The sequence below is a fragment of the Cardiocondyla obscurior genome, linkage group LG23 (genome assembly GCF_019399895.1).
Source record: "Cardiocondyla obscurior isolate alpha-2009 linkage group LG23, Cobs3.1, whole genome shotgun sequence".
NCBI lineage: Eukaryota > Metazoa > Arthropoda > Insecta > Hymenoptera > Formicidae > Cardiocondyla > Cardiocondyla obscurior.
In genome coordinates this window covers 1,630,151-1,655,215 of record NC_091886.1, presented here as the reverse complement: position 1 = coordinate 1,655,215, position 25,065 = coordinate 1,630,151, and the positions used below count along the sequence as shown (strand labels likewise).

The window sequence follows — 25,065 nt, the reverse complement described above, 5'->3', positions numbered from 1 at the left end:
CAATTGTGTAATACAATGTTAAATATAGACAAAGACGAGATTTTATTTTGTTATCCACCGTTATTTGCGGAAAGTTTAAGAATACGTGTTACAATGTTCGTGAGACATTAATGAACGATCGTTCACAAAGAAACTTTAGAACAAATTTCAATCGAAATTATTTTACTTTGCAGAAAAATTAATAGAAGCGTAAGAAATAATTGAATAACTTTATTCGAAATCTGTTTCGAAAATTTGTTTTTATATCATGGGGATCTTGAATTCAAAATCGATGTGACTGTCGCCATCTCGCAAACGACAATCGGGCCTGTGGCCTGTGTGAGGTACATAGGAAGTGCGTCGATACGACGCATGATATTCAACTTTTGAACAGTGGTGCTCGTCGGTGGACGACGCTTGTGAAGTAATATACTCGCGAAACGTGCCAGCGAGCAACGCGAAATGTCGTCGGGCGTGATAGACATCCTCGTGGATATGGGGTTCAGCATATCCAAGGCGTAAGTTCGCAGATAAGCGTCGCACTATCGGAGCCTAACCTATGTTAACGGTTTGTCGTTTCTTTTACAGTGAAAAGGCCTTGGAGATCACCGGTAACAAAGGCGTGGAGCCGGCGATGGAATGGTACGTGAACGTCGACGTGCCTGTGATTCTTCGCCGCCTTCTAACGCTATCGATTTTTATGTCGCAGGTTGCTGGCTCACGCGGACGAGACCGAATTTCCTCCAGCACCTGTCATTGGTGTGAGTGCCCCGGAGTTAAATACCGACGAGGACAACATCGCTGGTGCTAGCAGCCAATCGGTACCTACGGTATCCACGACTGAAACTGCTAAGTCTATGAAGTGTGATGTGTATGTTGAAATACAAGGATAATCCTTCTAAATGTTTGCACTTAAGTGTTCGCTTGAGCATTGAGAGTGATGTGTTCTTTTTGGAAAATTAATTTTAAAATTGATACTAATATCTTTATTTTTTTTACAGATGTGGAAAGCTCTTCAAATCTAATATGGAGATTGAATTTCATGCCACAAAGTCTGGGCATGATAGATTTTCGGAAAGTACAGAGGAGAAAAAGCTACTTACTGAGGAAGAGAAGCGAGAACAGTTAAGAATGCTAGAAGAGAAACTGAGGCAGAAAAGGAAGGAGAGAGAAGAGCAAGAAAAGAAAGATGCATTTGAGAGGGAAAAGAATAGAATACGATCCGGAAAAGAAATGTCTGAAGCCAGAAAAAAGTAAGGGTAAAGTAATAACGATAAAAATAACAGAAAAAGTATAAGAACTTATATTTTATATTTATGTAACAGATTGGAGGAATTAGAGATGCAAAAGCTTTTGGAACAAAGAAAACGAGAGAAAGCAGAGGAAAAGGAAGCAAGGCAAAGAGTTCGAGCACAAATTGAAGCCGACAAAGCGGCAAGACGAGCTAAAGCAGCCGCTGAGAGTAATCAAGTGACTAACTCTACTACTTCAACCCCATTATCCGCAACACCTTCGTCTACTTCTACGTACCATAGAAAGGATTATACTGAAACCAGGCTTCAGGTATTAACATAACATGCGTATGATATATAATCGTATGTAGAGCATATATGTTTTACACAATTGCATTTCAGCTTAGGCTCACTAACGGGCAAACCTTGACGCAAAGCTTTGGAAGCAAGGAACAATTGTCTGCAGTAAGACTGTTTATTGAAATGAATAGGACGGATGGTAATGGTCCCTTTCAATTAATGACCACATTTCCCACGAAAGTTTTTACTGACGAAGATTACGATACGCCATTGGATGTATTAGGTATGCTGTACATTAATTTATTGTCATATACATTGTCACGTATATACATATATGTATAATTTTATTGATTAGTAAAACAAAATATCCGACAGTAATTGCGGCGTGCATATTTTGTATGTAAGAACTTTTTCTAATACACAAAAAATATTCTTATTTTATTTACAGGCCTAGTACCATCAGCAGTTGTAATCGTTCAAAAGAAGGCGGAATGATGTAGCCAGGAATGCCCTAATTTGTAAGCAAAAATACTAATGTATATTATCATACAGATTACTTATAAGATAATGGTCATCTAATATAATGATATTCTTTATTATAAACAGTGAATTCGAATTCATTGTATGAGATACAAGTTTTTTTTTTCTCGATTTCTGAAAGCGACTTCTTGTAGTGTTTTTTCTTGATAAAAAAAAATATAAATTTGTTGCAATTAAAAAAATTATAACACGTTTCAAATTTTTTATGATAAAAAATTGAAAATTTTTACATTTATATTTTTGATTTTTAATAAATATTGTCTTCAAATTTATTTCATAATTTTACATTTTTTAATTGTGCTTATAGATATTATTTCAACTATTGTTTAATCTAAAAATTATAACATTGACTTGATTTAAACTATATTTCCAATATTATTTTTAAGAATACTGTTCAAAAAGCTTTAAAAATATTTTTTATTTTTATTTAATTTAAAAAAATTTAATATTAAAAAAGTTTTATGTCAACAACCTTTTTAATGAAATCTATGTATATTCTATGTGATATAATTATATTTAATTTTATCTAGTTGAAACAAATACACACACACGTACACACACATACACACATCCTGATTTTATTATTACCGTTATAATTGTGTTACGTGATAACGTGGTACACGGCTAGGATATGTTAATGTTTTCGTTCTATCGCAATTTGTAGGGAAATCGTATATGCCATCACAATTCACCAATTGTAATGTCTTGTCGAAACAAATTCTTATTTCGAACACATAAGATTCTTTCGTTGTCTGAAACAAATATTTGCAGTGAATTATGTTAATTTTATTTGTACAAATGACTTCCTTTTATATGCAGAAAAAAAAGTTCAAATATCGTTCATTAAATATTAAAATTATTTTTAAGCTTACCTTATCAGTCACGCACATTATTTGTGCTCTTATATTCAGCACTTTTTGAATGCCATTTAATATATCTTGTGGCATATATTTGTTGCCTGGTGAAATATTGGCTTTAGCAAGTACATCCATCATATTGTATTTGTCGAGTAATTTTAGACCCATTTTAAAGTAGTTAAGTTCATTATTTAAAGGTTTTATTGCAACTGCACAAGTGCCATGTTTATTCCACTCGTGTTTCCAAAACGAATAAGGCTCTGATCCATTTTGTATGTCGATCCAATTTTCTTTTAAATCACTTTCTATAGGCGCTAGAATTTTTGGATTAAATGTTAACGTCTTATTACAAAACTGGGGTCCTTTCGAGTGGAATTTTGAAGGCCAAATTCCATGGATAGTCCACTCTTCGCGTTTAGGTAACGAGCAAGTATGTGCTTCGGAATTTTTTTTCCATAAGAAACAAACTGTAAGTGGCCATCGTTGAGTAAATATCAGGACGTCAAATTCGTTAGATGTTCGTTTTCTAGTTTGGTAACGTTTTGGAAATACGCTCCTATGGAAAATAAACCAAAATCGTACATTTAAATTATAACTTTTATCTTAATGTTATTCGTAGAATGCTATTAAAATAATTATAATTATATAGAAAGAAATTTGTAAGTTCTATCTATATTTATTTAGATCTTACATAACAAAGAAAAAAACAGTTTATTGGTTTAATTATAATGTCCGCGCGTAATCTCTTAATTGCAAATAGCTTGTCTCGTGCGACATAATTAATTGAAGTAATTGGGTATACGTATGTGCACTGTTAACGATAAACACCGAGTTTTCTGCTGTGTCGGCAATACCTTTGTTAACTGTGAGTGTACATAGTACAAATGTGCTGGCACTGATAAATTATCTTCATTTATCAACATATTGGTTTAATGAGTTAGGTGATATTTGTGAAAAAATTCAATTAACTAATTTTATTTGCCTTTATTATAAATAAATATATAGTTTTGCTTACCCGTGTGTAACGCAAAGTAGATAAAACAAGGCAACACATAACACTATGCTATACTTGTGCATCTTGGTAGAACGTGAATACCCGTTCCATAAGAAGCGAGAGAGTGGAGACTGATTGGTGCAGCGGAATTAAAGCCACTTAACGCTCCCACTACCTTTTTCGCAGCCACCACTACCATTTTAACCGTTCTTTACATTGTCTGGACAGCAGATGGTATTTTCTACCTGTTCTGTTGCTGGTTTAGACAGTCGCGCACCTGTATATACACTGCCACGTGCATATTTCTAGCCACAAACATTAGACTAGATACATTTGTACTTTTAATTGTACAATATCAGACGATAATAATTTGTAAGAAATAATTTAAACTTGGTACAATACATTTTAAAAGAATAATTTTTGCATTGTAATGCGTTTTAATGTAACGAATAATTATTTCTAACCTGATAATTATTGCTAATTTAAACAGAGCATTTATGATGTTGAGAATATTACATACTATTTGAAATCTTGTTGAAGTTGTACTTTATAGTAATAAGAGTGAGTGAAAATTTCCTGGGCTTAATACAATGTTTTAAACAAAGTGCGCATTGACTTTTTAACATCATATATCTACATTTATCGCAAGACGTTCTTTTTCTTTTTATTTTTTTATGACGTACGAACATGACGCGTGTTCAATAATAAATGATCACGATAATATTGTGATGTTAAGAGGTAAATGCTAGAACAGTTCTTGTAAACGTATAATTTAAAGATGCGTATCGAGTAAAGAATTAACGACAGGATCGTTATCTCTTTCCCATAATTTTACAGTCATCATTTACAGCGAAAGAATTATTTTTTATATTTCTTCGATTACAATGCAAATTCTACATTTATTTTGTGCGAAGTCGCGAGTTCGATACTATCATAAATTTTATATCCGCATATATTATTTCATAAATTTTATGTAGATATACCTTAGCTCTCAAACTTGTCTTGAAACGACACTTGAGAAATGTTTCAGCTTTAACAATATAATAACGAAAATGAGAGCACATAATTTATTTAGCAAAAATTGTATAACTACCTATTTTATTTTTACAAATTATTCTATTTTTTTTAATTATTTTATTTAGAACTTTTTATAGTTAATATCACGTTCGACCTATCATTGTATTGACAATGTTATACGTATGTCGCAAGTACATTTCAAATTCATATTTCTAACATTTTATTTACTTAAGAGAGCATTGGGCGGCACGTATAAACGTCAACACATGATATAAGCAAAAATGGAGCGCAGAACTAAAGATCACATGTTGAAATGACTCTTGACTAATTTCCCGATTAATTGGAGCATCTGGAAAGTTTTGTTTGGTTGCACCCTTTGCCTCAGTAGATAATAGAAAGTTCCTTTAGAAATAAATAAGATGACTAACAACGCGAACATATCCAACAAAAAGTTGGGAGGTGCATCCATACCTGTAACGTAAGCATAATTTAAAAATAGTAGTCATTGGCAGATTCCTATCGAAGAACAATGTTTTTAAAAAAAAAAAAAAAAAAATTTTTTATGCGATTTTTATATAAAATTTATTAAAACGAACTAAACCGATTAATCTGGTCATATAATTTTTACAAAAGCAAGATAATCTTACCCATGATTTTCATTACTTCTTTAGGCGAACTGAAATGACAGTAAACTTCTTCGTTTGGGCAAGGTAATCGTGGTCTATTGTAACCGTACATGGCCGTTGTGAGAGCTTCCAATGCGTATCGTATATAACTTATGTACATTAGAATCGTACGGTGAATCGGTCGAGGGTCAATCGACTCACCGAAATCTTGCACAGCGATTAGCATCAAGGGACAAGTTAACGCAGGTCCGGTGAATACACTATTCTGTAAAAGAACAATATAGATTAATTCGTCCATTTCTTTTGCGTTAGTTCTGGTTAATTCTGCGTGATTTTAAACGTACCACTGCGTTAAACACAGAGGCAATGTTGTATCCTATGCTCTCTGCGATGAAGGCACATACGAAACAGGTAGCAAAAAACATAGTGCTTCTGTGCCACTCTAGGGGTTGCCCCGTGATAAAATAAACCATCGAGAGATATATTGATCCAAAAAATATCTAAAAAAAATCCAAGAATTTTTTATTTTTTTTTAAATACGTTTGAATAGATTAACACATTAGAATCACAACATTTAATATAAAATATCAACCTGTACAGGTATATTGACTATTGTTAAGGCCCAAAAATATGCGCTGAGATCGTACCATCTGTTAAAATGTTCCCGTTTCATCATTCGAATTTCTGAAGGAACTGCAATGAAAAAATAAATAGATAAATAACGATAGTGAGAGAGAAAGAGAGCGAATTTAAGTTTTCAAACCGTTCGTAAGACTTCTGTATTTTTTCATGCATTATTCCTTATTTGCAACGCTTAGACAAGGACTTTTTCTTACATTGCAGTAGCACCGGTAACATTGGTATATACAGAAAGACAATTATACACGCAAAACAAAAACCGAAATTGAAGAGAGCTTTGGAGCCGTCGTTGCCCATGTTAAAAAATAATGATCCAATTACAACTCCCAAAAAGATGTGTAAATATATCTTCATAAACAAGTAACTCTGTGAACACACAAAGAAAATGCTTGTCTTTATGTGTGGTTACTTTTAATATATTTGACTGAGAATGTAAAGTAATACCAATCTTACTTTGTTTCGATAAAGCTGCACCGACATTCTCCTTACTAGCGTGTCCAGTTGGTAGATCCACGAGGTTTTTGGGTTCTTTTTGTCGTATTCAAATTCGCTTTTCGATCGAAAAATTGGAATTACCGGCAGCTTCGTGTTCACGCATGTAATCATTCGTTCGATTGCATCGAGACCATAATCACCCGACGAAACCTCTATTACTGAAAAAGAAATACTTGACGTAAAAAGAGATCTCGTTATAATTAAGTCGTATACATATAAATTCTTAATTAATTTCTAATTAAAAAAAGGAAAAAAAAAATTAATTCCTAATACTTATAGCCTTCCTCTTTTTTGTATTATTTATAAAAAGGAATCGGAGCTCTATATAAATATCTTTTTTTTTTTTAAGCTTGTATTATTCAATGCTGCAAGTAAATTATTCGCGTATTGTACATAATAATTCTTAGTAATAATTCAGAGTAGCCGATGGCTACAGTTTTTCATCCTTCAGACGTCGATATCTCACGCGTAGCGCGCTTCGCCGCGAGGCGAAAAACGCAATCGCAGAGCTTTATGGATAATGCGTGTATAACTTACTGAAATCCGCTGGGTTGTAATGTTTCGGACATTCTAGGCCTATGTTTCGCAAGAACGGTACTAGGTTGTGTGTGGAATCTCTGTACACGCATTGTCCGTTCGTTATGACGTATACGTGATCGAATTTTTGAAATGCGCTCGCGCTGGGCGTGTGCACCGAGCACACGACGGTTCGCCCGAAATGCGCTAGCCTCTGAAGAACATCTATGCACTGGATGGAGGAAAGTTCGTCTAGTCCGCTAAAAAGAAAAAAAAATTTCTCGTAACGTTTGCGATAATTATAATACGTTTCAAAAAAGAAGCTTGACGACTTCTCCGCCCCAGACTTTGTTAAAAGCGTATATATAACGTCTGCAGTTAATAAAATTCAATCAAATTCAAATGAGATGCGTTAAAACATTTATCGCGAGTAAATGTTTACTTCATCGAATGTATTTCATTAATTTTTTTTTGTCCTTTTACGCACGCACTCTTATCAAGTACTATATTTTAATTTATTTAGCGTGTAACTGCAAAGGATGCAGGTAATCCTGTATATGATTAATTTTTAAATTTATTAGTAATAATTAATATTCATGTTTTAATATGATTTTCTGGATTCTTGAAACATTTGTTTCTTTTACGTAGAAACTTTTTCATGTCTTATAAAAGAGATTGAATTAGAATGATGGAGAGCACCAAGACCTTGTTGCAAGACGTTACGCACTGCATTTTTTAGTTCACTTTATGATAAACCTACTTGATTTTTTTTTTCTTTTACTTTTTCGTACTTTTTTTTATGCATTCTCAATGTAATAAAATAGAGTTACGGTTATAAAGTGCTAATGTTACGGCAGATTAATTCCTGACGTCAATTAGAATTATTAATACCTATTACAAAAAGTGAATAAAAATTTAGTGAATAATTTTATGATTTTATTTGTAAGAAAAAAGAAAAAAAAATTACCATTCATCAAACTGTCGTATGTTTGAGATGTTTAAAGTAATTTAAAAATTTGTTCAATGGAATTTTATATTCAAACGATAAGATTGCAAAATTATACTTACGTTGTAGGCTCGTCGAGGAAAATAACAGGTGGATTATTTACGAGTTCAAGTGCAATAGTCAATCTTTTTCTTTCGCCGCCAGATAGTCTATCTGTGATAGTATTTCGCGTCTCGGTTAGTCTGAGAGTAGTTAAGATCTCATCTATCTGAAATCAAATATTGATATTCTCTTAAATATGTCTGGCTGAGACTTATATTGCATGCGAATAATGTAACCCGAAGACTTTAACAACAAGAAAAGCTTTTATTAATTTTATTCATAAAGGAAAGAAAAAGTGAGTAAGCATCAGCGATTATTCATTCACGGATATAATGACTTGTGAAAAACTTATATCCCCATTTCTAATTACGAATCCGTAGAACTTCTTTTTCTTAATTGTAGAAAACGTTGCAAAATGCAAATTTAACGACGTTATTATTAATGTAAATTCATGTAGTATTACCGTAAAAAAATTGATTCTGCAGTAGACGGAGAAGAAATGATTACAACACGATATTTCTATTAAAAAATGTCTGATACAGTTTAATTTTTCAACAATATATATTTATACGAAATATCGAACTGTAAATAATTTTATGTGCTGTAGAAAAAAATTGTACTTTTTTATGGCGCGTGAAAAATTTTTATTGTTCGCCACTTTAGCTTTATAGTAGTCTAATGCATCGTGTTAATTTTCTTAATCCTTTATGACTTAAAATTGCGCGTTTTCTTTTTCTTATATGTGACGTAATAGAGGACAATTATCTACTTACAGTAGCATATTTTTCGGATTTTGATTTCCGTTTGCCGAGTTTTAAGTCGGCGGCGAAGGACATCGCTTCGAAAACCGTGAGATTTGGCTGCGTGATATCATTTTGCATAATGTAACATGATATCTTCTTAAATTCATTCATGTCTCGTAGTTGTCCATTAATAGTTACCGTACCACCTATGTCCGTGCATCTATAAAATATAGTAATTTTATTTCGCTTTACTTCTATATTTAAAAAACTTAAGAAGAAAAAAAAAAATGCTGCACAGAAATAATAATTGTAACGTGCTCAACGATAAGCTCATTGATAAATTCGAGGTCATTAATTAGTGTCTTTTTGTTGTCTGTCTTTAGCAAAATATTATTTTGTGCATCTGCAGAATATTAGTTAAACATTGGTATAGATTAGAGATTCCTTATCGAAGTGTAATTAACCAGCACTCAATAATGTAAATAAGATAACTAAATCGGGTAATGCAAGTTTTAAGGCGACTAAGAAATTACTTAGATTCGTAATTATTCTACCAACTTGTATCCTGCGAGAACGTTGAGTAGCGTCGATTTTCCGGCGCCGGAAGGACCCAGGATAACCGACAAATCGCCAGACTTGAACTGCCCATTGAGGGAACTCAATAGCAGCTTCGGTTCTGTAAATTAATTAAAAAGCCGATGGGTACTTTTACTTAATCAACATTTAATAACATATAATATAATTTTTACTATTATACATATATTATTACATGTTAAGGATAATAACATGTAATAATAATTCTCCCCTTACGATTAAGGTATCATGCGATAAGCACGACAATATTTTGCCGGATGTGGAAAATGATGAAACGACGAAACGCTTGTAATTATAAGCATCGGCTACAAAAATTAATTGCCTGTTTATTAGTAAGATTACACGAACGATGAAACTGTGCGTCATCGCTATGACTTTACATAAGATATGAGGTAAGCAAAATAGGAGAACCTTTGCGCATCTCCTTGAGCTTATTCGCGACACCATTCGTATCACTTGGTCATAAAGATATAATGTTTTTTTTTCGTCTGATTTATCGCTGTTGAACATCCTACTAGAACTTCTCGTCGGTGACAAGAAAGAATTTTGGATAATTTATTCGCGCCGATCGTTAATTTAAAACGTGACATGAAAAATGAGCGGTCTCATTGCGAGCACTGACAGATCCTCGCATTGCGAAGTAACATTATAATGTTCTTTTCGTAAGAGCCGTTTCAAGTGTTCGATTACATTGTGCGAATTTAATTGTATGAGCGAGTTCACGGTCTTGCTCGTTAATAACATTATCGGAACAACTGGGTTACGCAGCAAGAATACGATATTAACATATGTTTTTCACATGTCATTCTCTTATCTTCTTCCGCTATTTTTCAGCGCGTATAATAGTGCTCTGATTTGTATTGGATTTTAAATCACGATAAAAACGAGGAAATAACATTTCCGTGTAACTTGATAATTCGTAAACGGCATACAAAGTCGAAGTAATCGATATACGTAAGAATGATACCGTGAATAATGCGTAATAATCAGTTGCGCTAAAAGTATCCGATATACTTTAGCTAAAGATTTTTTTGTCAGACTCAGGTAATTCGTTTCACTTATGTCATTCCACTCGTCAAATCGCTGTGTTAAATAAATTAATTAACGACGTACGTAGCAAAGGTTTCATTGTCTTTTTTAATTTTTTTTTTTTTTTGCTGTAACATTCTACGTGAGCTCGCTCCGTACGGTAGATTTAGCGCTTCTGCAGGGAACATCTACACGAGTAGCAAACGCGGGCTGCATTATGCAGCAGCTGACCGTGAATTATACGAATTGCGCGGGATTTTTGTAAGGCGGCTATTCTTCTTCGGTTGTCGCGCACTGTCACATTTAACTGACGTGTTACATTAGCATCCATCTGTCATTCTCTCGCCGTGTCTTCGGGAGAGAAAGGAAGCTACCACAAAGCTCGCGCGTGTTCCCATCACTTTGGCGCGTTCTAATACGCGCCGTGCGAAAACGTGAGTCACGCTTCAATCGTTATCTTTTGCAGAATCACAAAGGTTTCTTGACCCGAGACTGCCGACTCATCATCAACTGCAAATGAAGCGACGCGCACCGAGGTACATCCGCTACGTTCGAAAGCTACTCTTCCTGTAAAACTTTTTTCCCGTCTTTCCTCCCACGTTTCGTTCGAAATTTTTTTTTCCCGAAGATCAAATAATCGACGCAACCCTCCGCGAAAATGTTCCTTCAATCCGTTGACGCGAGCAAATAATATATGCATCGCAACGCGATAAAAAGAAAAAAAAATAGAGAGAGAAAAAAAAAAGCGATTAGATTCATTTGTGCACGCCGTGCTATGCATAATAACCGTGAAACAGATATCTGTAATATGAATCATTGCCAATTACGTGAAGAAGTTAAAGTCAGACGCGTGACATTTAAGCGAATAGTGAACATTCTGTTCACATTATATTTTTGTCGCGTAAGATTATCGCCAACGCTCTCAATGCTCGCCATAGTAATGAGAACGGAAATTCTTCCGTCATTTTAGTTAGTGGAAAAAAAAATTCTGGAGTCAAAACTTGCGCGGACAACATACCGATATAATTACAGATCAATTTTCTTTCGCGCTTGGAAAATTCTCGGCATAATTACACATCGGTGATTACTTCTTTTTCGCGATAATCGTTTAAATTCAAATATTCACTATAAAAACGGTGTAATTACTTGAGTTTTTCTTTTTTTTACTGAATTCGATTCGCACACGTGTTTCACGTACGGCGAAAACACGTGTATGACATTGCGAAAAAGAAACGATTTGCAGTTTTAAAGTATTCTTTTTTTTTTTTTTTTATAAGAGTCGATTTATATTAAAGATATTGATTGTGATATTCAATGAGTGGATTCGTCTTCACTTAAACACTCGATCGGGTAATTTAAATAAAAGATTTTTTTACCGATGCATTATTGATTACATAGATGCAAGTGTTATCGAGAATTAACATAATAATATTCAATTATTAATTTACCGTGATATTTAACCCTCAAACTTTTCCAAAAGATATCAATGCGAATACTTGTAATAAAACAATTTAAATGTGTCATTAATTCGAAAAATGATAATTCTTTAACTATTGCACATTATATTTGAAGATAATTACACCCTTCTATTTACATTGTTTCAACAAGTCCTGTGATTATATGCGATTATACACTATTAGATAATAAACATTTAAATCGCGCAAAAAAATTCTAATGAGAAAATCAAACTCATAATAATCTCAGAATCATAAGCGAATAAAACGGATATGATGAATAGAATTTACACATGTAGAGCGATAATTATACATACGTATATGTGTAGACTTTGATTTTCTTCAGGAATTTTTTTCGGTCGAATTGATAGTAATTTTTCTGCGCAATAGATTTTTTTTTTCTCAATATGCATTCGGATACGATATAAATTATAACAATTTTCATAAATTAGAATATTAAAATATTAATTTCCTATTTTTTTTTTTTTTTTGATTTTGCATATCTTGGATCACACAAAATGTGAGTTCTACATCTGGAAATATATCTTACTACATTTGTGAGATAACTTAAATTTACATGCTCAATAATTATATCCTCTTGAATTTTTAATTAATATATTTTCTCAGCTCGCGTTTTTACAAGTTCTGAATTCGTCGGGCAGGTAAATTTCGGTAAAAAAAAAAAAAAGGGAAACGTTAGAGAATAAGTCTACACGTACGTATAGAAAGTAAGATGCTGCAAATTATAATCGCATTACGGATCTTTATTACAGACCGCGAGGAATTTCGCGACGTTTCACCGTTGAGAATTGTACGGAAATCTTTTACGAGGGTAAGCTACCTTCGCGACTGATTTCCATCATATAAAAATGTATTTTCATCGTAAGAAAAAAAGAAAAAAAAAAGATACTGCCACGAGTGCAGGCTTCGGTGCTAAAGTATCTTTATCATTAGGAAGAGATTCAGTTCTCCGTTTGACGGAGATGATTTTTTTACTTGTCAGTTATGGCACCGCTGGCGGCTGTTCTCACGTGCGGTCTAATCAGGCGCCGAGAGAAAAAGGTCGTTGCCTTAAGCTATGTGCCAGATGTCATATCACAGAATTATTGGTACAAGGCGATAATGCCGATACATCATAATAAAATAATCTCTGTACTATGTTACTTTATGCATACGCCTTGTCCTATTACACGCTTCGCTGCGCGAAGATGCTCAAGTTACAACTAGAACATTCTCACGAAACGATCTTGACATAAATTACGGAAAACGTGCGCTGAGGTGATAAGTAATGTAATGAGTACAGAAAGAAAAGAAAAATAGAAAGAATCGATCGACATTGTGGAAAATTGATTGCGATAAAGTGGCTAGATTTTAACCGAGTTCTTTTCGAGAAGGGTCTTTCGTGAGAAGGTACAGATAACGATAGCGGAAGAATAGAAAATAAAAAAATTTTTACACTCTTTGTCCGTGCGAAGTAGAATATCGATGAAAGCACGTAGTCGTACGTGCTTTGATTTTACAACGTATTTACTTTTTCTTTCAAGGCAATACCTCATCAAGTCTGCGTAGTCGATAAAATGCTCAACTATGTCTGCTTGGAAAATCTACATATCTGTCTTGCTGGAAACTTTTATGTAAATGTAATAAGAACTTCATTCCATTTGTACAAGATTTGATCTCGAATAACTGCCAGAAGCAATAGGGCAGCGAGAAAAGAAAGCTTTAATAAATTAAAATATTGTAATTATGACGAACTTGATAATTGAAGCAGAGAGCAGAGAACAAAGGAAAAAATAAGAAAAGCTAAGTCTTTATTACTATTATAGGCAGATATGACATAACGTGAACGCAAAGAATTCAAAGAAATAAATGCATAAAAAAAAAAAAAAAATTATACGTAATAAAATTCGATAAAACAACTGAGCGAAATAAAAATCAAATAAAGCTTACTTTATTACATATTAAATTTTCTCACGCTGATAAAACTTCATAAAACTATTTTTAACTCTCAAGTACAATAATAACTATGATTAAAGTACTAATTCGCTTTCAATTCGACTTTCGGTCGTGATCAATCTTTAAAAACGTAGAGATATATTATAATCGATCGATATGAATATGATTGAAGTATCAAGGCTGCATTTTTTTTTTTTTTTTCTTGCATGAGTTATAAATCGTACATGACTTAAACAACTTAATACTTTATTGGAATAAGTTAATAAATGACTTTTTGTCTTGTTAGTCATGTGCTCAAAGATGATTTTGTACAATGTACTCGTTGTAAAAACAACAGAAAATAACTTCTACACTAGCTATTGCCATTAAATAATCTGAGAAAAATAAATCTAATATAAGAAAAATCGTTTTAATTGGATTATCATTAAGTTAAATATAAAATAAATTGCTATTTTAAATGGAATTAATTGAAGCCGCTACATCTCCCAATGTCGTCATGAAGCCTCATTTTTACGTTCGCGATTTCTTGTACGAATAAATTCATGCATATTAAGAATTACTGTATCAGGAAATAAAATCCGATTACAAACACATAAGTATTTCACTGCATCGTACAATATCTTATAAATGTAAAGCTTTGCAATTAACTTTGATTCAGTATGATTAAATTTTTTAATGAGCGCGAGTTAAAGATATAATTTTTATAAAACATGCTAATAAGAATGACACGTGTAGAATCTAATTAACTATAACATTAACACTTAAAACGAACTAGAAAAATGTAGTTTAATTATTTCTTTCTTTTTTTAAGGGTTAAATTACGAAAAGTGAAATAATTTTGTCTATATATTTTTAAATCGTCTCTTATCTGTCTGTACGTGCACATTATAATAACAGAAAAAGGAGTGTCATTTTTTTATATATTTTAATAATTTTTTGTACTTCTTACTGTACGTTTATGAGCTTCTGTATTTCATTGTTATGTCTCTCTCTCTCTCTCTCTCTCTCTCTCTCTCTCTCTCTCTCTCTCTCTCTCTCTCTCTCTCTCTCTCTTTTTTTTTTTTTTTTTTTTTTTTTTGCGAGATTCGTGCAAGACTCATGCGACGTTTATCGTTTAAAAGAAAATCAAAAGTATTGCCGTGACGCAAGCAATGTGCTCCTTATGCGATACATGACCTGAAATACATTTACAATGTAAATGATGATTGTCTATTTCATTTTGTCAAGGATGCCGTTTGTTCGCCCGCCGGCGCCTGTATTGAAGTGACTTTTGTTCTGACGACCTTTGAAATCATAATCGAGCCAATGTGGCAATCTTCCTCGCGTACCTGCTTCTTTTTTTTTTTTAACGATAGCATTGATCAAGTATTCCGTAAATAAATTCGTCTTTAAAAGTAGTCGAAAAAAAATTCGTCATGACGTGTTAATCCATTACAATATACATTTCTGAAGTGTCAAATTATACTCGGACGAACAACCGGAAGGTAAAAGATTTATAGATAATTTTTTTTGTAAGAAAGAAAACACTTCTTTTAAAATAATATGAGTATGCGATAAAAAATGGTTACAGTTTACAGTCTTAAAAAAAAAGAACATAGTGTAACATTCTTTTTGGTGATGAAATACTGCAAATAATTTGCTTCAATGATTTTGAATGAAACGTTAGAATAAAACGTGAACTATGTAAAATATGAAAATACTTTTGCATTGCAAATTGGAAGTTGCGTTGCGCTGTAATTTATTTGCGCAACTTACCATTCAGAAATTAATTGACGGCTTGTAATCTGTAATTATAGTTTAATGCACTAAATAACGCCCTTGTTAAGTAGTAGCTAAGTCTCCCGATTGCATTATTGCTCATACACTTCAATTATTGTATTATTGAATACAATAATAGTGAAAATACGACTAGAGTAATGATGTTATATTAATAATTGTATCATTACGATTAATACGAATTATAAATTAAAATAGTTATAATTTACAAAAAAAAAAAAAAAAAAAAAAAAAACAATAGATAATGATTCGTAGCACTTTAGTAAATTTTTTTGTTAATATTAATTAAGATATATTACCATGAGAGTTGCTATCATGAATCGCAAGATATTCTTTTTCAATTAAAATAATTAATAAAAAAAAACGTTTATACTAATATAAGCATTTATATATTATAGTTTTTAGAAACGTCTTAACATTTTACGTATATTAATGTATTCTTCTTTTAAATAAGATTCTGATGGTATAGTGAATGTAATACTCAACGTTTCAATTATCACCTACGGTATAACTGGCAATTCGAAAGTGAATAGGGCATAAATGAATAGCTTAGCATAAAACACTTTGCAACGGGTTTTTTTTTTTTTTTTTTTAACTGCATAGCGTGCTGCAAACGTGTTTAACTCGTGAAACTTATTATTTTATCAATATTTATACATTTATTACTATTTGTTAAAACGATCGGCGAATATTGGAATCTCAAAAAATAGTAATCATATTTAAAGTATAATTAAAGAAAAAAAAAAACAGGAAATGCGTGCGTCATTACGTGGTAAGTCTTGGACGCAACAACATGATCTTGAAGCGTGATTGATTATAAACTACTGAGAAAAAAAAAAATTGCTTGCATCGCGACATTACTTATTCCGTACACAACGACATGATTTTGGTTTACGATACTTAAATAGCCTGAGACCTAATCATTAATTATGCCGATCGTTTATATAACCTTAAGATATAATTTTGGATTATCGAATTCTTGTGCGAAGGAGAATGCAACGCAAGTATTTATGTCGTGAAATAATTTATTCTGAATTAATCCCATTTGGAATTACTAGCGAACTTTTAATTATTATCTAGCGAGCTTGAAATAAAACTGTTTATCGTACTTTTATAGAAAAAAAAAAAAAGAGGCACTACGTCACAAATTAATGATTCACCTTGCACGTAAAAAAAGCCATTACGGTTCAAGACGTCGAATATGAACTGTTATTCGTTAATAATACTAATCGTGCATTAGCCTTTTGCACGCCAATTAAAAGGGAGAAAAAAAAAAGAAAAGATTCCTTACCTTTTCGAGGGGCACGCACTGAGTAAGTTATGTCGTGGAATTCGATGTCCACTGCGGCCATTTTCGAGAGGCACGAGACGAAAGTGACACCATTGCCATTGTTGTAAATATCCTTCGCACTTTCGTGGACAATGTTACCGCCTCCATTAGCGTTGTTTTCTGGAGTAAGATCCATGACGGTTCTCTCACACCGACGACTTCTCGGGAACGGTTTACCTTCAGCTAGCGGCTGTCATTACGCGATACTTTCTTCCGCGGTGCAGTTGTTCGATAGCAGGCGGAGAAACGACACGGGCGGAAGGAACTAATTCCAGCTGAAACCAAACGGACCGAAAAATAAGTATCGACGTGAATCGGGGGGGAAAAAAAAAGAAAAAGGGAAATAAAAAAAAAAAGGAAGAGGAAAGTACGGAGTTTTACTTTGTGCGAAAGCACGATCGTCAATCGACGTTACATTGTGCCGAAGAAAATAACAGCCTCGAATGTATGCATTTCAGTTTTTCCTCCGACGAACAAGAGGGATCGTCCGTAACTCTGTTCCTCCGTATTTTACTTCGTTTAATTTTTTTGTTTTTTTTTCCTCTCCGTATATTCGTGTTATGCGAGTTACGGTAGCGCGTGTTACAGCATCAGGACGCCGGAAGTTTTGCCTCGAGAAGAAAACTCAACCGTTACTTCGTTTTCTTTTTATTTTACCATCTTTTTATGGGCCTATTACGAAATGTAGCACAAGGGATTCTTCTCCTATGAACCTGCCCCCCCCTCCCTCTCACGTTACGCGCGTGTATTACCACGTGTAGAACGTACGTGTAACAAAACAGCCAAGGTGAGCGACAGTCCCAGAATTTTATATTTCACGCGTGCGCCATTATGCAAGTATTATGCGGCGCATTGAACTTGAAGCCCGCGCGAGCGTTCGATCGAGCGTGCCACGGCGCGGCGTCGGTGAATTACAGCTAATAAACATACCCGCGCGCAACTCCGGCCGACGTTACGACGCTAGACTTAGAAATGGGGGTCAAGGAGGTGTCGAATAATCGACTCTTAAGAAACCCCCATCAGCACGAAATTCGATTCCACTGCGGCCGTTGCAAAATTCCATCGCGATTTATTTGCGGGCGCAGGTGAACGCGACGTGAATTCAAGACGCACTCGGTTTCGAACGTTTATGCGCCGGGAAATAAAAAAAGAAAAAAAAAAGAGGAAAAAAATAGGCGAGACTGCACGTGATTTCACAAAGGCTCCCGGAAGACCGTCTCCGCTCGCATTCATACGCAAGTCAGCTCAACGGGATCCGCAAAAGCGGTTGAACGTGCGGTTTTACAAAGCCCGACATTGTCTTTTGCCGTTTGCAGTTTACGCCGACCGTCGGTTTCAGCCGCGCGATCGAAAGGGTTTCTTTATTCATGACGTTATGATCGGCGAGGGCAATGACGTTCGCCGTACCGCAACCTTTGGTTTGATAACAGCCGCGCGTCGTCTTCCGGTACCGCGTTGCGCGTTTCGCGGGAGAAAAAATTAATAAAATAATAAAATAAAAATGAGACAAAATTGATCGTCCCGATGCACCGCACGTGTATGGTGAAATCAGCAGCGTCGGGAAGATTAGAGTTGTTGATTCACACGCGTTTCCGACGCGCAGCGCGCGGACAGTGCTTCGTGGAACTGCGCTTTGAACCGCGTTAATCAGAGGACCGCGGTTTTTTTTTTAATCTGAAACTCCGCTCTTCCGCGCCTCCGTTCTTTCTATCGCCAACTTCATCGAACTTCACGAGTAACTTTACGCACCGTGATCTATTATCGCAATCTATGATCACTTACGTAATCAACACTTTAAGATAAACTTAATTGCACACATACAACGTGCTGCATTATCTCGTTTTTTAATTTCATTTATTCCAGATATCTATTTTATAATACGTACACGAGTTTACAAGAAGTTTACAACTTCTTTCTGCAAAGCGGCTGTCAAATTCTGCCACAAACTTCCGTCGCAAAGTTAAATAAAAAATTAATTAATCACATCCCCTCCCTCCCCTTCTTTTTTTTTTTTTTAGAATATATAATTTCCAGAAACGTTGACGAGGTTGATTAATTCGCAGGTCGCGACACCGTCTTTCGACGTAACGTAAAATCGACCAAAAAGACTCCGCGGATTAAGGGAACCGTTCCGTAAAAGTGCTCGCGCCGATTTAAAAAGTCTTTAAGGAATAGGGTCGCTGCGAGGTTAAGTCCGCGCGCGATTCCGGCATTTCCCGTTGCCAGGAGGAACGCAATGCGGAGGATGACTCGCGAATAACTCACATTATCGGCGCCGCCTCCGTCAATTGGCACAATGACACCGCTCTGTCACGGAGAAACCTCGCGGGACGGCACTAGGCAGAAATGTTACAGTACTCGACTTACCGCCACCCGTCAGCAGCAACAGCGGTAGACTGACTCGGAAATAACATTGGCTTGCTCCCGCGCCGACTATATCTCTCCCTGTTAGTGTATATGTATAGCATGCGCCTCGCAGCCGGCGCTCCTCGTTACGCGGAGTCGGACAAAGCGGTGTGGGAATCGTGATTAGCGCCATAGCTCGCATGACCAAAATGCGGGATGGGACGAGCGAGGCGCAAAGCGTTGGCGTTTTTGACGTCGGTTGCGTTTCTGCCGGAAATAAAGCTGATGCTCGTCCGCGCCGACGAAATGGCTTCTGCTCGACCGTCGTTCCGCGAATATTGATTTCCTTTCAGTCCTCCTTTCTCTGCGAAATCCTTTTCCTTTTTCTTCTTTGTTCTTTTTCTGAAACAGTTGGTAAAATCTTATGTTAATTCGTGGCGATTAGCATAATTATGCTATGCGTGTTTTGTTCTGTCGTTCAGTGGCTTTGGACTTTTTTTCTGTGCCTAACGCTGTTGCTTTAAATTGTGACGTTAAATTTTAATTATTCTCGTATAGTATTATTACGTCAGCTGTAATGAGAAATAAATTAAGCCACGTTCATAATTGTAATAATTGTCAGAATGATAATTATGGAAATAAATTTGATTGGCTTATTTTGCGAAACCGAGAGATCGCGCTGTTGCGATATTTATAAACTTGGTGTTTTTTTTAGCATTGCAATTTAAGATTGCAGCGATAAATATTTCAGAACTTTAATTTATACTCTACATTAAAGGTATTAAGAAAAAAAAAAAGATACACGTGCCGGTGTATTTAATCCGCTTACGATGACTCCGGCATAAAACAATGGGAACGAGAACAGAAAATAAAGAAACCGATCCGTCTTGCTTTAGGATTTTATGATTTATTTGATTTATTCGCATTTTATTATTAATAATTAACACTTGTTTTTTTTTATTCAACTAGTATTGTAGAATGCAAAATAATTAGCTTGGTTCCAATAACATTAATATCGTTTAAAACGCAGACTATTCACCAACAACATGCGTGTTGCGACAGAGAAATTATCGCACGCGTATCTCATTAAGATAGTTACAAAAAAATATTGTACTTCAATCTCCCATGAGAGAGAAAGAAATTATTTTAAAAACGTCTCAAAGTAACGTTTTCCTTGGTTTTTATTCATTATTGATAGAAGTCTTATAAGAAAATGCAAATTAATTTATTAATAAAGTCCCAATAATAATTGCCGATATTATTTAAAACTTATATGCTGTTGATAATTCTCTTTTTAATTATGCGTAAATATTTAATCATGTAGCGTGAGTTATATATGTTGCAAAATTCGTTCGTTTTCCTCATTTTTAATCATATGTCAGTATCGAAAGAAATTTATTTATTTCTCTGTAAAGATAAATGACATTTAAGAGCGATTATTAAAAGTGTTGCCGATTCGTTATATTCGAACCCATTCGTTTATTTCTAATTATAAGATTTTGTTAAAGACATTATATAAAAGATAAGACGCTGTTTTGCTTCGAAGAGCAATCGTGAAATTTTTGTGTGCAACAACTATTGATTTATACTTAATTAGTGTTAATCATACTTATTACAGCTCTCAATTAATTGTTACGACAAGATAAGCTCTTTAATATTGAGTAATCGTAAAATTTTATTACCAATTAGTATCGAATAAAAAATTAACATCCGATTGCGACGTAAATTTCTAATTTTTTTTTAATTAAAATACGTTTGTGCCCAACTTCTTTACGATCCCATTGATAAATTTGATACATTTTGCTTTCATTAATTTTTTAAAATTATTTATTATATTTAATTTGATACTAATAAAGTGACGTAACGTAGCGTTGATTAAAGGAAACATAATTATCATTATTACCAATATACAGCACTGACCTATTTTACGTAGAAACAAAATAGAAATTAAAATAAATTTAATTTTCTGCAAATAAAATGTTCGGTCGCGCTAGTTTTTTTCCACTGTAGGAGTGAGAGAGAGAGAGAGAGATGGAAGACCCCAGCGCGCCGACCAATCACAGCGCGCCATCGATTGCCTGATACCGAATGTTCTACGCGGCTCGTTGCGCAGTCGAGACGATACCCCGATAACATGCAGAGCACCGGTTCACGAGACGAAGATGTCGAGGCATCTGCGTGTTGCCTTATCGTCGTGCACCTATGTCTCAGCTCGCCCTAGCACCCTATGAACCGCGGTGTCTTGCCCAGGACACCGCCATTGTCCATTCGACGTTCGACCGAGCAAGCAAAGGTCACGTTCTCTACTCCGCCACGACAACTCCGCGTACCTGTAGTTGGGCGACGATACGAGCATCGAAGCTGCATAGTTCGCGATCGAGATATATCTATCTAAAGGCCGAAATCTCTGTCTTTTTGCGGAGCTTCGAGCGTGAGGACACGTTGCTACCCGCCCCGCGATTTCGCGTACTTTCGACCGCGGGATAACATAGCCTCGCATGCGAATGAGTGTTAACTCGAGTACGAACCTACGTTTTCCGCAATCCTGTGTTGTTCCATTCGTCATCCTGCGTTTCTTTTTATGCCTTGGAACGGTGTCTTGGAACAGTGCCTCCAGGAACAGCAAAGGTGACATGGCGGATGCAGCGCGCGCGAAGCGTCCGACTTGTACACTGCCCCGCGATCGCCAGGGGTCACTCCGCGCTGGACATGTATCATTTCGCCTCGGGCATTTCCGACCGGCTCCTGTAATAATTATTTTCGGCAGTTTCCGGTAATCGCCAACGTCAGAGCGAGAGGTCCGCACCTCGTCCGTCTTCGTCGTCGCGACGGACATCCTCGTCCGATTTCAAGCAAGTGATTCTTGATGAACTCGAAGAAGTTAAAGTGCGCGGGGAACGTTTTATATCGCGGGCTCGTTTCATTCGTCGCTTAGCGCGAGTTTTCCGCCGGCGAGGATCAAAACGTGACTTTGCTTTACGTCGCAGCCGGTTTCGCGGTTTTGAGATTGTGAATTCAACGAACCGGGAGTGTCGTGGACTGTCTCGCGAGTTACTTGTGTTCGAAAGGAGAAACGTTCCATCTGAGAGGAGGAGCAGGCTCAGGACGAGCATCATGAATCGGCGGAGCATCCTTTAGGTAAGAATAAATTTTTTTAATATTATAAAATATTTAAAAAAAAACTTTTACCTTTTTTTTATTAATCTCATTAATTAATTTTCTGTCACGTCTACAATAATATTTTCTTCTTTATGTTACAGTCGCCAGCAGAACTCTAAAACTCCGCTGAAGCTCGTGCAGATTGGTAAGTCGCATACATTTTTTTTTTCATAGCTTGTAATAGTAATTATCATATAGAAATCATTATAAATAATTAATGTCCCCAATTATAATAACGCGCACGAATTGGGACCTTTAAAAAAATAACGCCCATGGTTCGTTCTAGTTTCAATGAATTGATGAATTCTAAAATTGATTGATGAATTTATAACGGAATACAAGGATTAAAATAAAAACAATTTATCGTATTATGAAAGGCAGATTTTATTCGCATTATATATTCGACATAATAACGTAACATATTAACGATTATGCTAAACCAGCATAATCAGGTACATTCACATCTCGACGCGCCTCGTTTTATAAAAGTATATATGTATATCTTAATTATACTATCGATTGATATTATTATTTATTTTATTTGAATTAATATACATATATCTCGTCGTAAAAAGTATTCATTCGTTTGAGCGCCGTAATTGTGTTAGTACGTAATCGTATTTGCAATTAAATTTGAATCTTTGAATCCAATTTGAATCTTTAACTTTGGTGAAAATATACCAACAAGAACTTCATGTATTAATTATAATTAAACCGCTTTAAATTGCTGTTTCATTCTTCCTTTAGTCTTTAGTAATACAATTTCTTTAATATTTAAAAAATTGTAGTTTACGCTTTATCAAAAGCGCTTTCTAGTATTTTGTATATGAAATACAGTTATAATTTATAAGTAAAATAAATCATTAGCAATTTGCGCTCAAAAATTTGTAAAGACTTTTATAAAAAGTTTATATCAGCTTTTAAACTAATATAAATATAGTTACAGTAGAAGGAATTTGTTCGTTATTGTTCATGTGGCTGCGAATATTCATAAGCTTTTATAAGAATGCAGTAATGCTCATTTCGACACGGTTACTCGAATGCCTGCTCTTCGTAAGGCATCAAACGCATTTAGTCTTCAATGTATTCTATTAATTTGGCAAGATACACAAAAATTCATGCACTTATAAAGTCAATTCAAACGTTCGACGTTTCGTCTGAATATGATTTTAAGAACACAAGCATTCACGTTTGATTTTCTTTCTTGTCTTATTTTATTTTTGCATCATGAAACTCACAGCCATTAAATAGATAGAATGATCATGAAACACGGCATCGATTAAGGCCTCATATTTATTCGTGATAGGTAAACGTGATTGGAGGCAGTTGATAGGTCTTATCCGATTGTTATTCAAAATTGGGCGTCTCTTGAAAATCTTGAATAATTTTAATTGCTCTGTAACTCTTAAATTTAATTTCGTCATTTAAAATAGCTAAATATTAAATCTTTGAAAAATAAAATTACTTCTGTCTGTGGGCGAAATTGACAACGAGTCGAAATGATTAAAAGAAAAGATCATGTTTCGAAAAACTTTTAAGAGATTACCGAAATACTCTCAAATATCGTTCTCTCTCAATTGATATTCAATTACAGATTTTTGTCAAACTTATAATTTAGATAGACAATGATGTATCTAAGTAATTGTATCACCGCGTTATCGCGTCACCTTGACAAACGCTTGAATTTATTCAATGAAATTCAAGAACGGTGCTTCATTGCTTCCTAACGAAACTGTGTACTGATACAGTAAAAAAGATACATATTTTAAATGTGTGTATATATATATGTATATACACTCGTACACATATACGTGCAGATGTATGTTATAAAATAGTACCCTGAACAAAAGTATGTTACAATCGTAACTACCAGCCGTTGTCGTTATTAAACTAAATAATATAAATAAGTTATATTAATATTGATTCTATGTATCAATCTAAACTCAGCGACCCCAGAACACGAAAAGAAGTAAGTCATATTTCGTGATACTTTCAAGAATGCACCAGTTTTCCCCGACGGCGAGCAATATCGCCGCGAGACCTCGCCAAGAAATGCCGCGACCATCCATTATTCGCGTAAAATTCTCGTATTGACTGTGTCACAAGTCGTCTGAGTTTTCCTATCGCCGTTTTAGAATATCATTACGAGATTATTAAAAACACGCACGGTATTTCCGCAGTTTTACGCGATAAAAGTTAACATTTATACAAACATGTTTATCCGCTCGCAGCCACAAGACGATTTTACAAAACGTTTACGCACGTCGGCAGTTTACCGGACGGTTTTTATTTTCCAACGTAAAAACAGATACGCGGAAATTCGCAGCACGACGAAGATGAGTACAAGAGCGAGGATATCTAAAGTAAAATCGGCGTCCAGCATGTCTAGTTCTTCCAGGGTTGTTTCTGGATTTTTAAAGTGGCAATATACCTAA

General features: G+C 34.8%; 4 protein-coding genes across 10 annotated transcripts in view; 1 reads left to right on the top strand and 3 right to left on the bottom strand.

The window, feature by feature from the left end:
• The first annotated feature begins 312 nt into the window (after positions 1-312).
• LOC139111247 (UBX domain-containing protein 1) lies at positions 313-5,084 on the top strand. The gene is made up of 7 exons (XM_070671391.1): positions 313-497; positions 568-621; positions 689-850; positions 981-1,232; positions 1,305-1,542; positions 1,614-1,794; positions 1,960-5,084. The coding sequence occupies exons 1-7, from the start codon at positions 442-444 to the stop codon at positions 2,004-2,006; spliced, it is 990 nt and encodes a 329-aa protein (XP_070527492.1). The 5' UTR covers positions 313-441; the 3' UTR covers positions 2,007-5,084.
• Positions 1,789-4,062, bottom strand: LOC139111249 (ribonuclease Oy-like). Its single transcript, XM_070671394.1, has 4 exons — positions 3,924-4,062; positions 2,924-3,464; positions 2,640-2,803; positions 1,789-2,022 (listed from the first exon to the last, which is right to left on the bottom strand). The coding sequence occupies exons 1-3, from the start codon at positions 3,983-3,985 to the stop codon at positions 2,642-2,644; spliced, it is 765 nt and encodes a 254-aa protein (XP_070527495.1). The 5' UTR covers positions 3,986-4,062; the 3' UTR covers positions 1,789-2,022; positions 2,640-2,641.
• On the bottom strand, positions 3,984-19,665 carry LOC139111241 (ATP-binding cassette sub-family G member 1). 4 transcript variants are annotated; one of them, XM_070671376.1, is made up of 12 exons: positions 19,391-19,665; positions 17,087-17,400; positions 9,545-9,662; positions 9,017-9,206; positions 8,264-8,409; positions 7,217-7,455; positions 6,638-6,837; positions 6,382-6,550; positions 6,138-6,238; positions 5,890-6,045; positions 5,567-5,810; positions 3,984-5,390 (listed from the first exon to the last, which is right to left on the bottom strand). In XM_070671376.1, the coding sequence occupies exons 2-12, from the start codon at positions 17,259-17,261 to the stop codon at positions 5,221-5,223; spliced, it is 1,908 nt and encodes a 635-aa protein (XP_070527477.1). In that variant the 5' UTR covers positions 17,262-17,400; positions 19,391-19,665; the 3' UTR covers positions 3,984-5,220. The 4 variants fall into 4 exon arrangements, with proteins under 4 accessions (XP_070527477.1, XP_070527478.1, XP_070527480.1 ...); XM_070671377.1 differs by having other exon boundaries at positions 19,493-19,665; XM_070671379.1 differs by lacking the exon at positions 19,391-19,665 and adding an exon at positions 19,011-19,139.
• A 3,324-nt stretch (positions 19,666-22,989) lies between these two features.
• The window catches only part of LOC139111237 (ATP-binding cassette sub-family G member 4), a 29,844-nt gene continuing 27,768 nt past the window's right edge, over positions 22,990-25,065 (bottom strand). For all 4 annotated transcript variants that reach the window (XM_070671373.1, XM_070671370.1, XM_070671371.1 and 1 more), the window contains one exon: positions 22,990-25,061. In XM_070671373.1, the coding sequence (XP_070527474.1) occupies positions 24,903-25,061 (159 nt within the window). In that variant the 3' untranslated portion in view covers positions 22,990-24,902. The remainder of the gene's footprint in view (positions 25,062-25,065) is intronic.

Excerpts from the sequence above, each read along its gene's own strand:
- LOC139111247 (XM_070671391.1), top strand. The coding sequence starts at position 442 with ATGTCGTCGGGCGTGATAGACATCCTCGTGGATATGGGGTTCAGCATA. Across the intron at positions 498-567 it reads GGGTTCAGCATATCCAAGGC|TGAAAAGGCCTTGGAGATCA; the intron begins GTAAGTTCGCAG and ends TTTCTTTTACAG. Across the intron at positions 622-688 it reads GTGGAGCCGGCGATGGAATG|GTTGCTGGCTCACGCGGACG; the intron begins GTACGTGAACGT and ends TTTATGTCGCAG.
- LOC139111249 (XM_070671394.1), bottom strand. The coding sequence starts at position 3,985 with ATGCACAAGTATAGCATAGTGTTATGTGTTGCCTTGTTTTATCTACTT. Across the intron at positions 3,465-3,923 it reads CTACTTTGCGTTACACACGG|GAGCGTATTTCCAAAACGTT; the intron begins GTAAGCAAAACT and ends TATTTTCCATAG. Across the intron at positions 2,804-2,923 it reads TAATGTGCGTGACTGATAAG|ACAACGAAAGAATCTTATGT; the intron begins GTAAGCTTAAAA and ends TATTTGTTTCAG.
- LOC139111241 (XM_070671376.1), bottom strand. The coding sequence starts at position 17,261 with ATGGATCTTACTCCAGAAAACAACGCTAATGGAGGCGGTAACATTGTC. Across the intron at positions 9,207-9,544 it reads AACGTTCTCGCAGGATACAA|ATGCACGGACATAGGTGGTA; the intron begins GTTGGTAGAATA and ends TATATTTTATAG. Across the intron at positions 8,410-9,016 it reads AATCCGAAAAATATGCTACT|ATAGATGAGATCTTAACTAC; the intron begins GTAAGTAGATAA and ends ATTTGATTTCAG.